The sequence below is a fragment of the Leptonotus elevatus genome, chromosome 3 (genome assembly GCF_054856555.1).
Source record: "Leptonotus elevatus isolate MCC_2025b chromosome 3, RoL_Lele_1.0, whole genome shotgun sequence".
NCBI classification, from domain to species: domain Eukaryota; kingdom Metazoa; phylum Chordata; class Actinopteri; order Syngnathiformes; family Syngnathidae; genus Leptonotus; species Leptonotus elevatus.
Window position 1 is genome coordinate 6,722,230 of NC_141241.1, and position 14,347 is coordinate 6,736,576.

General features: G+C 38.3%; 1 protein-coding gene across 4 annotated transcripts in view; it reads right to left on the minus strand.

Moving 5' to 3' along the window:
* pcdh9 (protocadherin 9) overlaps positions 1–14,347 on the minus strand; it is a 155,201-nt gene that overhangs the window by 100,398 nt on the left and 40,456 nt on the right. For 2 of the 4 annotated variants that reach the window (XM_086071522.1, XM_086071520.1), the window contains exon 3: positions 8,844–8,945. The exons of the other annotated variants lie outside the window; for them this stretch is intronic. In XM_086071522.1, coding sequence (XP_085927648.1) covers positions 8,844–8,945 — 102 coding nt within the window. The remainder of the gene's footprint in view (positions 1–8,843; positions 8,946–14,347) is intronic. 4 annotated transcript variants of the gene reach the window in all.

Consider the following 14,347-nt stretch of genomic DNA (forward strand, 5'->3'; position numbering starts at 1 on the left):
ATCGGCGTAATATGAAATTGCTTCTTTTGGTTACAGGCACAGTTCTGTGTTTGTGTCGCTGTGTGTTTGTGATCCTGCTTTATATTCAGATTGCAACTCTACGAGAACTAAGAATCAACAAACACTTTGGCGAGTGTTTGTGTGTGTGTGTGTGTGTGTGCGCGCGCGCGCGTAAGACAAATTACAAACTTTCTGCTTACAAGCATGACACAAGGTGAGCGTGTGACTATTTGCAGCATGATAATATTGTAAACAAAGCAACAGAATCAATTAAAGCTATGATGTTTCTCACCATAAAATTACGGCATTAAACAGGCTTGTAATCAGAACTACTTCCTGTCATTACCACAGCAATGTAAGTGTTACAACCCAAAATGTTTCCCTCCATATTAACTAGAATTGAACATGTCACAAACAACTTTACTAGCTCGTAATATATAAAAATTTTAAATAACCAGGGGTATAAACATGATAAGTCTAGCTAACATCCAAGGGAACTTCCCTTGGATATTAATTAGCTAGACTTGAAACACTTCCGAAGTGTTTCTTAATTTTGGTGGAGTTACTGAACCCCAGCAGTATTCTATGCACATTCGGCAAACCCTAACCTTTCCAGCAAGATTAATTCTCGCAGTATTTGTGAGATCACAAACTCCGGAGAATACATCTTGTACCGCTCCCGCTGATATGTTTGCAGCCGACCTTTTTTAGGTGGGACCAATGAGGCGTTGTTTAGGCAGGACAAAACCAATAAGCGCAGATGGCGGGGGAAACACACAAACCTAACAGACGAATGGATGCTGCAATTAATTATGTTCTCGCAGAATTACTCACCGTTTCCCTGTTGAATTTGAACAGCGAGAGGCGTTTTGTGCATTTTTATCTGGTAAAAATGTTCGTGCCCTTACCTCAACTTTCATATGGATGATGAGACTGTAAGTTAACATTTCTCTGACGTTAACCAAGTATAGCTAATCCAGTCTGGGGTGATATTCCAAGGTGCATTGGCCTAAAAATCGTTATGACTCATAGCTTTATTTCCAATACAAAGTGCTCAGATATACATCAAACAAGCTCGCACATTTTGTGGTGTGTTGTTTGCCATAAAATAGAAATGGCAAAAAGGCGATAAGAGGTGTATAGGAAAACCAACACATTAAACTTGCTCTTTTTTAAGACGCAATACTTTATACTCCAGAGACTAACATTCTTTGTCTCCTTTTTTTCATACATATGTACCACTTGGGAAGTGTAGGGAGGGAAGGGAATTAAGGATTTAAAACAGTACGTATCAACAGCAATGCAGCAGTTTTTCATGAACGCCAAACAATAATGTGCATTTTCTGGATTTCCTGACATACTTTTCCTCCCCATCTTGTATTCAAAGAAGCACCTCCCTATCCAGAAACCTGGCACTGTCACTAATTTTTCCTCCTTGTCAGAGACAAAGGGGTTTTAAGTCTGTAGGAGTTCTTGCAGAGAGCGCCGCCACTTGCAGGCAATATTTCACCTCATCCATCTAGCAAGGATAATAGAGTGTCCTTGCTTTTCAACGCCTGGAGGAGTGACCAGTTATCACGAGCCACCAGCCCTGTTGTTAATAAAACGAGGACGGGAGGATCAAGTTGAGGATAAAAAGAAGAAAGACACATGAGGGGGTAGAGGACAAATGGGTGCATGTTATTTTGACAGATGTCTCCAACCGGTGAAGTAAATGTGATCAGCAATTAGTTACCAAGTTGGCATCTTACCTCTCAAGATAAATTTAGACCCATAACCTCCTTGTTTAGGTCATGGGTGGGAGAAGTGAGAAGAATTGTAGTGGAGAGACGGGGCATGCAGTAATAGGCTGATCGAGCTAATGGCCAAACTGACCTTCAGAGAAAGTCAAACATTAAGAAGAGAAAGTAGTGTGTCATACAAATCCACTGCAGCTGAACCCAGTTTTCACCATTGCATTGACTTTTGGATTGTAGAGGGCTGTCTGTTTGTTCATTTATTATTCTGGGTAGTATTTTTGTAAGCTTTTCTTAACTAATTGAAGCCACTTAAATAAGACTCAAAATTGTTTGTGTCCTGATACTTTTGTTCATTTGGTTTTACATGAACATTCACAGATTGAGATTCAATTGTAAAGTTACTGCATGCATCAGTCTGTACACAAGAATGGACTTGACAATTTCAAAGATGGCTTTAATTGGAAATTGTACTGGTCCTTGATTCTGCAATGACACTTGGCAAACTATGGATAATGAATTGGGACAGTGCATACAAGAATATCTGTTTAGGCAACAGTTTGCTGCAGTCTTAGAATCTTTGACTTAGTCTCTGAAATGGCGATTGAAGTGATTGAAAGTCATGTGAAGCTGAATGAAGATCAACCAACTATCAGTCTAACACATAATGAGCAAATTGGTTTGTGTGTGTGTTTACTGAAGCTCTAGGATCATTGCTGCATGCCGACGGTTTATAGAAAGCCTCGGTTGGCAATGCGAACACAGCGCAATTTGTGGCAGCAAATACAATATCTGCACAAGGGCTGCTGCTTATCAAAAAAAAAAAGAAGTTCATATGATGCATAGAAGAAAAATCACATAGTGAAGGAAGGCATATTGTTTTGCAAAGAACAATTTAGAGTTGGGCACACGCCGATGTGTTTTGATTAAAACATGCAAGGGAAATGTTTTGTTCAGACTACACAGAAATAGCAACTATATTGTGGCTTCTACTGTAGTCCCTGGATGCTATTATTGTCTGATTTTGGGCACCAAACTGATTTTAATGACTTGATTATTTATCCATCTGTATGTACTGTGAACAATGACGAATATGATATTTTAAAGAACAAAAACAGGATGCTTTAATTATTCTTGGTTACACGTTATACAACCTAATGCCACCTTCAACTTTATCAGCAAATATTTTAACCCAGTCAGAGGGACTCAGTAGCATACAATTTGTTTTAATTAATAATCTGGACATGAACTTTGGTCTATGTATTTTGAATTGTCAAAATATAATCTATATTCTTGGGACTGCACGCAAGGTATTCAGCACAACTGAGTATGTAGCGTTTAGCAACCAAGCTAAGGCTAACTTAGCTAAAGCTAGCGCGAGCAAGGAGCCAGACAATGGACCGCTGTTGGCGCTTATGAGCAGCGAAAAGAGTAAACTTACCACAAGTAAAATAACGGAGTTCAGTCGTGGAGGACCATGGATTCAGAGACCTGATGTAGCACTTTTCAGCCCACGATATGATTTGCCAAGTCGGAAATACTTGTCAGACGTTGCATTGCCGCCGGAGTTTTAAAATGTTTGGAGCCACACACACAGCCTGCTAGGATCCGATGCAGACACTCAGCTTTACAACAGACATCTGGATTTCTGACGTGAGTTTAATGTCGATGTTTAGTCTTACTATGCAGTGGGTAGACAAACAATTCGAACGCCGCAACTTGTACACTGCAAAGAAATGTCGGGGTCTCACACTGCTGCTAACTGAAAATTTGCCGTTTTGCACTACAGGGAAACAAAACTCAGGACACTTCATTTCATTGGTTGGTTAAGTTATGTGTACTGTAGATTGTTTTATCATTTACATCATACCTTGAGATTTTCTTCAGTTGGAGAAGCAAAATACTGCTGCAATTTTTTTTAGACTAAGGATCTTTAGTAGTTTGCTCTAAAACTTTAATTTATATTAGAGGGAATTACTTAATGTGCAGTTTAAACATGGTTAACATTGTTTGACAGGTAGTGCTCAGTGTTTTACTTTTTTTGTTTTGTTTATTGGAATATTAAAGATTTATGCAGTTGGTTATGAGGGGAAAAAAATTGGGATCGGCAAAAATCTAGATCGGCAGGTCAGGCTTAAAAAAAAGTGTGATTGGTGCACCCCTACAATGTAGTAAGAACCTTGACTCAAATGGGGGACTATACAATGATAAACAATAATCCAATGAGACATTTTACGGTAGCCAAAGGGGAGTCACTTGCGGGCGTAACAACAGCTCCATCTCACATTTTCTTTTATTTCTTCACCCTTTGTTGTATTTTACTTATGTTTTGTCGGATAATATTGACACTCTCAAACTGAATCCCATTTGCTTCACCTAAAACTGCAAGGCACTACTGCTTTTTTCGCCTCCAACATGGACAAATACATCCAAGAGGTGAAATAGAGAAGGGCCGCTAAAGGGAAGTCAAGTAGTGGAGAGGACTGAATGGCACAGGATAGTTGAACCTTGCCATTGATCATGATGAGGAATGTCAGCTTACTCACCAAAACACCAACTAACAGCTGTTAGAAAAGTGATTTTTTTTTTGTTTATACCATCAGCTGCAGCCGGCATGAGTAACGTTATGCATGCTGTGATTTTGAGATTACAATTACAGCATTCCGGTGCCCTCATACTGGTCAGTGGAGGTTTCATTCATGTTCCTCTCTCTCTCATCTACTAACAACTTCACACATGTAGACTGTGACACGAGGGAATAGACCTCCTACAGTGTATGCCAAATGCCAATGTGAAGGGAGCATACGGCTCTTTCTTTTCTCTTTGCTCTGGGGAATGCGGCTACAACTTGAAACCTTGAAACCACCAACAGGCCACTAGTGGAACAGCAGGCGGCCAACATAAGGACTGTGACAGTTTAGTTTCAAGAAACAGTGGAGTCGCTGCAGGTGTGTCTCAATGTCGTAGACTGGTTTTATGTTTTTAAATGTAATGATTTAGTTACTTATCACAATAATAATATAATATCGGTATAACACTGTTGTAACACGGTTATTATTATTAATATCATTTAGGTTTTTGTGCAAGCACTTTGTGTCAGCTGTGTTTTTTTTTTTTAAAGTGCTCTATACATTGAGTTGAGATTATTAGACAAGGTGATTTGAATTATTGTATGTATTTTTCTGTCTTATTAAGAATGCAATTTGTTAAATTCGCTGTCACTTGTTCACATTATCTTCATTCACTCCATTCATCCCTGATAAGGTTCATAAGTGGCTGCCAAGGCTGTGCTTAACAGTTTTCCAAAATTGAATATTTTACACCAGCTGTGTTTTTGTTTTACATTGTCTGTCACCACTATGCTGACCCCCTCCCTCATACAACAACTCCCTAATGTACTGGCAATGACAAAGGAAAAGGAACTTATCGAACCCCAATACAATAAAGATGTTGGGTAACTTAATAGTGCAGCAGTGTAGGGGCACTGTGGCCATCTTGCTTGGAGGCAATAATGAGAGTCATCATTTCCTTTTGGGCAGGAAGAAAGCAGGGAGAACGTGTGTACCTCAGTCCTTTGAGATCCAGTAAGAAAATGGCACCACTCCAGAATGATATCAGACAAGAAACTTGAGGAACAAGTCTGACAAGTATTGACTTACTAAGCTTTTGGGACACATAAATTTAAATTGGAAAGTACAGTATCATATCACCGGTTGGTTGAAATAGACTTCAGGTATAAACACAGGTACTTTCACAAGAGGTCTTTTACTATTTTTTTTTACTACCGCTTATATCCGTGGTCTTGTTCTTGTTCGATTACAAACCACATCTCATGAGCATAGGTGAAGGTGGGAACATAGATCAATAGATACATTAAGAGCTTTGCCTTTCCACTCAGTACCTTCTTGACTGCAACAGATGTATATACTGTAGAGTCTGCATCTTTACAGATCCTTTATCATTCCACCTGTTGATCTACCATCCCATTCTTGTCTCACTTGTGAACAGGACCCCATGATACTTGAACTTCTCCACTATTGCAGGATCGTATTCCTGGCCCACAGTGGGCATTCCAACCATTTACTCACTGAGTATTATGGCCTCAGATTTGGACATGCTCATTCTCATCCCAACCTCTTCACACTCAGCTACAGATTGCACCAGCGAGAGGTGAAGATTGCGGTTTGATGAAGCCAACAGAACCACGTAATCCATAAAAAGAACAGACATAATAGTGAGGCTTTGGCTGTACCTTGAAATTCTGTCCTAAAAGGGTATGAACAGAATTGGCGACAAAGGTCTGCCTTGGCGAGATGAAATCGGGATCTGAAAACAAATCCAACTTACAAACTGTACTGGCAGCAATATGGACCGAATTCTCGACACTTGCTGTACAGAGACCAAACAGTCTATGCATGTGCAACTTTGTGGACAATAAATAGAACGAGGTATTTGAAGATGTTGCTCCTGCTGCTGCTGTTGTTGTCTAATAAAGATTTTTGATGTGTGTTCTCCAAAGAGAAGGAAAGTGGAGAAAGTATGCAGACTAAGACAAAAAGAGAAAGTAGGCAGACAAAAAGATGCTACGGAGCAAAAACAGAACAAACTTTCTCCTTTTACAAAACTGGATATAAAAATGCACGTTGTGTTGCGTTACATCTGGTAGCACATTAAATACACATGTTCATATTATAAAGCCTGAATATACAGCTGTTTTTACGAACAGAGTACTAGTACTAGCTGTTGCAGTAATCAGATGTGTGTGTTGGTAGAGAATAAACTTAACAATCTGCGAAGACCGCAATTTCTCGACATTCAAATGTGGAATATGAACAAATGGGCATATCCTTCTTTTGCTGTTTTCCCAGTACTGTATACTGGAAGTTGCATTTCACAAATAAATATGGCCTTAGGAGGATTTTGTTATGGAAGAATAACCGGAAGTCTTAAATCAAAAACACATCTTGTGCTCACAACCACAGAAGGATAAAATATCATAGCAGACCGGGGATATTGCTGGTGAATTCTATAGATGTGCAGTCGTTTGACCTCTTGTGCTGACTGGAGCCACTACGGTCTAATCAGTGCAGCACAAGACGGTACCTGAGGGCTTGTACCCAGCCTATTGGGAGTTTGGAGAGGTGAGACTTCCATTCTCGATGTTTACAATGGATGTGTACTGCTGCCTTGTGAGCCATCCCCCATGTTGATATTCCACCCACAAGAGCACAGGTGATAAAATTTTAATGTGTGTACAACTAATGAGAATATACAGTAAGTATGTGGCAAGATAATACTCTGGAAAACAAAGCAACACATTTGGTGTTTTCAAATACATGCATCTACCCTGTCTTTATTTGTGTGGCTACATGTGCATTTGCATTAATTTTAAATGGGTTACTTCCCTTACTTGACTTTGTCGTACCGTAGACAAATGTAGAATCTGTGTGCAGTCTAAAATGCTTAATATAAAAAAGCTCAATGTCGCCTAATGTCTAAAACCAATTGACACCAAAATGTGTGTACCTCTTACTCATGCATATGGCCACTCTGAAAATATCAAAACGATCGCCCCGATATTTGGGATTTCATGGACTTTAAGACTTTTCTCTATTGTGAATGCCTTTATAAGAAAAAGGTTCAACGTATTTAAATTCCAAACTATTGGGTCGATTATTTTGATACTTTTTAAGACTAAAATTCATGTGACCATCTCGACACACACCCACTTCAAAACGATCACCCCAACATTTTGTACTTATGGACGTTAAGCTTTTTCCCTATAGTGAGAGTCCACGAGGAAAATAAAATCCAAAATATCGGAGTGACTGTGCGACCATCTCTACTAATGTCTACTTAAACCTCTGAAAGTACAAATCGATTGCCCCAATCTTTTGGGTTTTATCGATGCTAATCTTTTTTTCTCATGAGTAGAGATGTGCACATGAATTGTGGTGATGATTGGTTGTAGTTTTCAGACATTTAGAAAAGTGAAGCTTTTTTTACAGTAAACGTCTTAGACTGTCCCAGCCGCCTCCATTCTAGCTAGCTATCTAGCTAGCCGCTTTTGCACAATATCCTAAGATTAATTAATTAATTAAGTCTGAGAATTCTGATTTTCTGTTTAAGATTATCTTGACAACATTTAACCAAAACCTTGAGCAAAACCTTGATATGAAACAGGTTTCCCTTTAAAGTAATACTTGTAAATAAAGCATTGAATAATTCCGTCTGAATTATTTATTTTACACAAAGGCTGATAGTGGTGTATGCAATATACTGCTACTGTGTTGGCACATGGTGTGTACGCATCAAAAGTAGACAGAATACTGGTTAATATGGACCCTGTAGACATCATTATGTTGCTGTCTGTCTGTGCTTCTCCATTATCCTTGCGGACCTTCTACATATGCTCACATGTTATCTGTGGGTGTTGTGTTTACCATGTATAATAATAGTTTCTCTGGATCATCACAATGGGCAATCAATGGTCAGGTGGGTATACTGTGGAGATATACATCCACAAAATAAAAGTTGAAAAGAGGATCACAGAGGCAAATTAAGATGACGATAGAGTTCATAATGGAAAGAGAATATGATAAGAGGCGTTGCTCGCAAGGAACCTTCCCTTTGTTTATGCACTGTATTGATAATGGCAAATTTAGAGAAACTCACATCCAAGATTCTCCTGTGTGTATGTGCAACAACACAAGCAATCTCCTCCAACCCCCAGATACTGTAACTATCACACGCTGTGTTTTCCAAGTATGGAGTTAATGAGACTAGTACTTATTACTCAAGTAAAAATAGCAGGCACATTTTCATTACGATAGGAAATGAACCTAATGATGTTGTAACTACAGTGTAAGACGATTTCCAATGAGTGAAGAATACTTGGTATGGGAAAGAATTAGGGAACACACAGCTCATTATCAAGACTAAGCATGCTTGAATGATTTCAATGAGTGGTAAGCATTTTACTAGATTTGAAACAAGTCAGTTCAATTTAACAAGCAATATTCCCTTACTATTGGATTTGATGTATCAAATTTAATGAGATGAATGAATGCATGATGATTAATGACAAATGGGACAATTTGTACTCACTAAGGGTGTGCAAGGGGTCCAATATTCAGGGTTGAGCTCAGCTCGAGGACGTAGGTCCAGATATTCAGGGTTCAGTTCAGTTCGGGCACGTGTTAATGTTCCCTTTAATAAAGATTAGAAAATAAAAGTTAGAGAATAATAGTATGGTTAGTAATTTTTTAAATACATACAACAATTATTATGTTCCACAGGGGTATAATATAAAGTAAACACAATCATAACAAAATACTTAAAAACATAGAAGTAATCATTTAATTTAAAACTATTATACAGTTCTCAAAGGAGCAGAACTCTTTTACAACCTGAGCGGAATTAACATAATCCATTAGCAGGATCATCTTTAAGTATAGCAACTTGTCACGGCAGAGCAATTAGAAATGCAAATTCACAATTGTTTAATGAATTTTCTAAAATAAATCCTGTTAAATTCTGAGCACTTAATGTCACAAACAATTATAGCATCCATTTTTTGTTGTTGCATTTCTTGGGCCATGTGCCCTAGATATAATACTGGAAGTCGGTGGAGTGGACTGAATCATGTGGGCCCCATGAGGTCTATGATGTATACTGTAATTATCTGCTGATTCTCAAAATGGCTGTGTGTAATGAGGCTACTCTGTATGAAACCTCAGGCATAAATCACTGTCTTAAGCTGACTTCCAGATGAACAACATCAACCGCTCAAAGACGGAATTGTAGCAGTTATCCAGGTGGTAGCGTTGAACTTGGATTCATCATTAGCACAGGCAATTTTGTTTGTTAAACTTAGTTACTCACACAATTATCTACCTCCATCAAAAGAGTAAAAACACCTGCACACATTTCCAGTTATCTACGATATGTAAAGTTTGGCAACCATCGCATTATCAGCAAGCTGCTTTATTGTAGGGATTGTTTATTAATGTGCCACTGTATTAAATGGCAGCATGCCAGTTTGTCTGTCTGGCTGCTGTCACTTGCATCAAGAGCTGTTTCTATCATATGCACTGTGAATGCGACCACATTTAACAGTTATCTGTATGAAGTTTTTTATATATATATATATATATATATATATATATATATATATATATATATATATATATATATATATATATATATATATATATATATATATGTTTTATCATACCCTCAGTGTGACCCTGATATATGCATATATATACATGTATATATTGATGAATTTACCTATCTATGGTCCAAATACAATTTTTGCAAGCTTGTAGTTGTTTGGAATCTTGAAAATGACTAATTCAGACAATAAAAACTGATATTTGAGCACAAATACCTACTGACTAGTGTAGAAAAGTGTACCCTAAGTAATTAACTGAGCTTCTAATCACATTCTCAACCTTGTAGATAATGGTTTTTACAGAGAACATGGAAAGGTAAGAAATAGTATCATACTGCCGAAACTCCCCATGGGCCTTTAAAGTCATTCTGCTGAACTTGTGGGCGAGGGGATGAGTTTCATTAAGGGGATAAAACACACTTTAATTAGCTTTACTATTAGCCGAGTGCTGCCAAACCATCCCAGTCACAGCAGACCTTTAGTTCTGTTTAATTACATTGGAGATATCACAGTATGCACTCTTCCTTGACATCACAAGACTAGATTATTTCCCCAACAAGTGTTTTTTTTCTTCTTCTTCTTTTTTTTTTTTAAAGCTGTGTGCATGTGCGTGCATGTGTTTGTGCATGTGGTACAAAGAAAGGAGCTTGTGACTGCTCATAAGATTCAGGAGCTGAAAAGAATGATTTGATTGTTTGCATTTTTTCACAGTAATATTTAGTCTAATGCGCTGTTAACTAAATAACATTAACCCAGAAAAAACACGTGAGCTATAAAGACTTAGTACAAATAAATAACAAATTAAATTATTAGGGACGGGTGAGTTATTTGATTGTATTTATTTGTTTTAAGCTACTCGTGGAGGCTGCCGATACTACCGCTGATGCTTAAGGCAAAAAAAATCTGACATTGGGTAAGTAAGTTCTCCTCGACAGTGTTTGGTGCTATACTGTGGCAGTTTGACACATCTGCAAATCCCCTGCATCAGAAAAAATAAAAATAAAATTATTTATTTGTCAGTGTGTTAAATGAAGTCCTAGTGGTATCGGTGAGTATTTAAAGAGTGAGTAGTCATATTGGCATCAGTCTGAAAAAAGCGGTATCAATAATTTCTAAAATTCATAATCTACTGAGAATTACCTTGAAGCCAATCAGGCATTCCTTCTTTGTGTGGTCCAACACAATCGTTTTTTAAAAACAAACTGGCCCAGATATAAATGTTGGAACCTTTCCATCAGAACTTTTTCATTTTGCGTCAATCTCAGTAACCAAACAATACTCGAGCTGTGACTATCGACAGGTATTTTGGCCCACCCGAGAAGTGGCTTATCTAGACTGCCCGTTTAAGCTCCTTCCACCTACTTTATGTAAACATCTAGCTAGAAAAATACCTAACAACACAAATTGCTAGCCATGATTAAATGCCACAAAATAAAGACTGGAAATGATAATAGTGTGTTGGCATAAAGTGGTAGAAGTTAAGAAATGTTACACATATCCTGGTTTAAACCAGGACTGTATATCACTGGAGACTGGCTCTGAGTTTGACGGTTGGCTATGCAAATTGAAACAGAGGTGAAGTATGGACCTTCGCACCGAGTAACCCCTTGTAATCAAACCCCTTTGGATTTTAATTGAAGATCCCTACACGAGGACTTCAAATTGAGTAATGAGCATATTCCACATGAAGAAACTTTAATATGTGGCACTTACAGTACAGTAAAATCAAATACAGCCTCATCTGACTTTTCTCTGGATGTCGCCCAATCTGGGTTAATATATTAAGGCTTTAATCACCCTGTGCTGGCATAGCTCTCGCCTCCTTTTCAGCCTGATGACTTACAGGCTGAAACAGTGGTGATACAAATGAGCCTGGTAAGAGGTCCTCTGTGGAGAAACTCCCCCCGGACATCAGGCTGAAATCAGCTGACTTGTTCTGTCTGTTATTCTACATTCTTGACCTATAATGCAGAAGCAGTTATCAACCTGAATGTAATGAAACCTGCACTTTCCTTCCTCCTCTGTTTAATCTTCAAATTAATAATATATTTGTTTATTTAACTATTTGTATGTCTATCTGTTTGTATATATTATATATGAAGCAGTTTGTTGTAATATATTAGCAAATAATTATTTCATTGAGCAAGGCATCGTCCCCATAAGCCCAGCTAAAGCAGTGTAGTAGTAATCTTTGCTCAACTCTTTCACAAATGGTTCTAAGTGGTGTGCAACACAAGGTGTACATTGCAGTGCGAGGTGAGGTTTCCTTTGACGGACACCAATGAGCACAATACATTTGTTCTCTTTCTCTGCACCCACTGTGTTCAAATGCAACACTTCATTTCACAGTTTTACATTAAAACATACGGTATACAAGCTACAAGGCAGGCAGACAGAACAATTTGGGAAGGCAGAACCTCCAATTATTCTGTTGCTGAAGCTAATAACATCTGTTTCACGAAGCTTTACAACCGTGAGTGTCTGCCTCTTGTACATTTCGATCAGTCTCCCTCTTAGTCTACTTATAGGTTCTTTATTCTTCGAAAGCCACTTGTTGAAGCTAAAATTATTTAAGTCAACCAGAGATTTCTCATTAAAGCTTTGCAACACCGAAACCCATTTTATTCCACTTTGCAATAATACTCAGCAGCTCAAACACTGCACAGAGAAGTGAGGGTGTTATTTAAAGTCATTTAAAATCCATAGTTTTGATGTGGGCCATTATAGAAGGGTTACAATGAAAAGACCGATTTACAGGATAAGTCATTTATAATTGTTAAAATCCCCTCTTTATCTGAGTCTATTGCACATTTGGTGTCAATTGTTGCTGTGCGGGGGGTGAGGAACGATTGAATCCAGCAGCCGCCAGGTGGGAGAAAGTGCAAATGTAAAGTGAATGGCAAATTACTTTATTCTGTGCCAACATTTGTACATTATAGAAACACGAGTGAAAGTGTTAAGACATTGCCAGATAATCCAGCTGGGAAACGGAACAGCTGCTAGTGTATGAGCAGCTCCGGTTTTAAAGCTAATAAGCTTCAACCTTTTACCATACAGATAAGTAAGTCATCTTTAGGCCGTGTTTAAAGGCAAAGTCAAGCCAAAAATGTTATTTACAATTAGTGTTGTTCCGATAAAAAATGTTGGCCCCCGATACCGATTCCAATACCCAGTTTTACTGATGTCTAGGTTGTGGTTTTTCTCAACATGAAAAAGCTGCCCTGCCATTGGTTCAGAGCATTCAAGGGCCAATAGGATATCTTAGCTCGTCACGCAGATCGGTGAATGTCGGGCACAAGTAAGACACAAGATGATGCATCCAAAGTCCTATATTAGCGTCGGAATTAATGGTATTGGCCTGTTACTTATTAGTACTTGCCGATGCCGATACTACTGTTTTAATGGAGTATCGGGGCCTCTCCTGATACCGGTATCGGTATCGGAACAACACCAGTGTTTTAAGTGGGCCGGAACACACCGGTATGGAGCTCCCGCAGTTCTAAAAATCTTCCTTGAGCGTTCAGGTACTTCTCAACGTGCAAAGAACGTCAGTGTTACGGTACGCTTGACAATGCCTGTTTTGATCCCAAAAAGCTGTTCCGCCGAGCGCCGCTCATTCACGGACTTCCATATATATATATATATATTAATCATGTATTAATTTCTCATCAATTGGTCACAAACCACACAGTGCTTCTACCCAACTTGCAGGTAACCGTGCTTGTTCATCTGCTGATTGAGTTGAAGTGTCTAAAGCCAAAATTGTGGCAGGGTTTTTATATTCCGGACCCGAATTTGCCACATCTGCGAATGAGTGTTTTCTGTGCAAAAAGAAGTTTGGGAACCACTGATTTAAAAGATGATCAACCAATTATAACGTATATACAGTGATTGCTGATAAAACAGCAATGGGGGTGCCATATTCCAAAGAGAAATCTGTGTATTGCTGATGTAGTCTCAAAGCGTTTGTGATTCGCATGGATTATTTGATAACAATGTTACTTCATTAACTGAGATAAGATTCATTTAGCACAAACCTTCACCTCAATGTCAAATAATTACGGTAGAACACTTCTAACTCCAGAGTGCAGAGAGGACACTTTGTTGTGGTTAAGAAAAGTGGTTAAAGAAAGTATATTATAAATAAATACATTATTGAATGTTTACCCGTTGCTTTCAATGTCAGATGTTATGGTACTGCATTAAAATATATTATTGCAACAAAGACTTTTGTCCTCATAAATGTGTAAATCAGCATTAAAAAAAATCTACCAAAGGGGCCAAGACAAGCCTTTGATAAATCATAAAGTGATAAGAATTAATATTAGCGCAGATTGAAACGAGTCAACAGTGGGGCCACGTCAGGTAATCCACAGTTAATAAAGGCATACGATGTTATCTGCACCAGCCAAGCTATAATGCCACTAAATGAGAT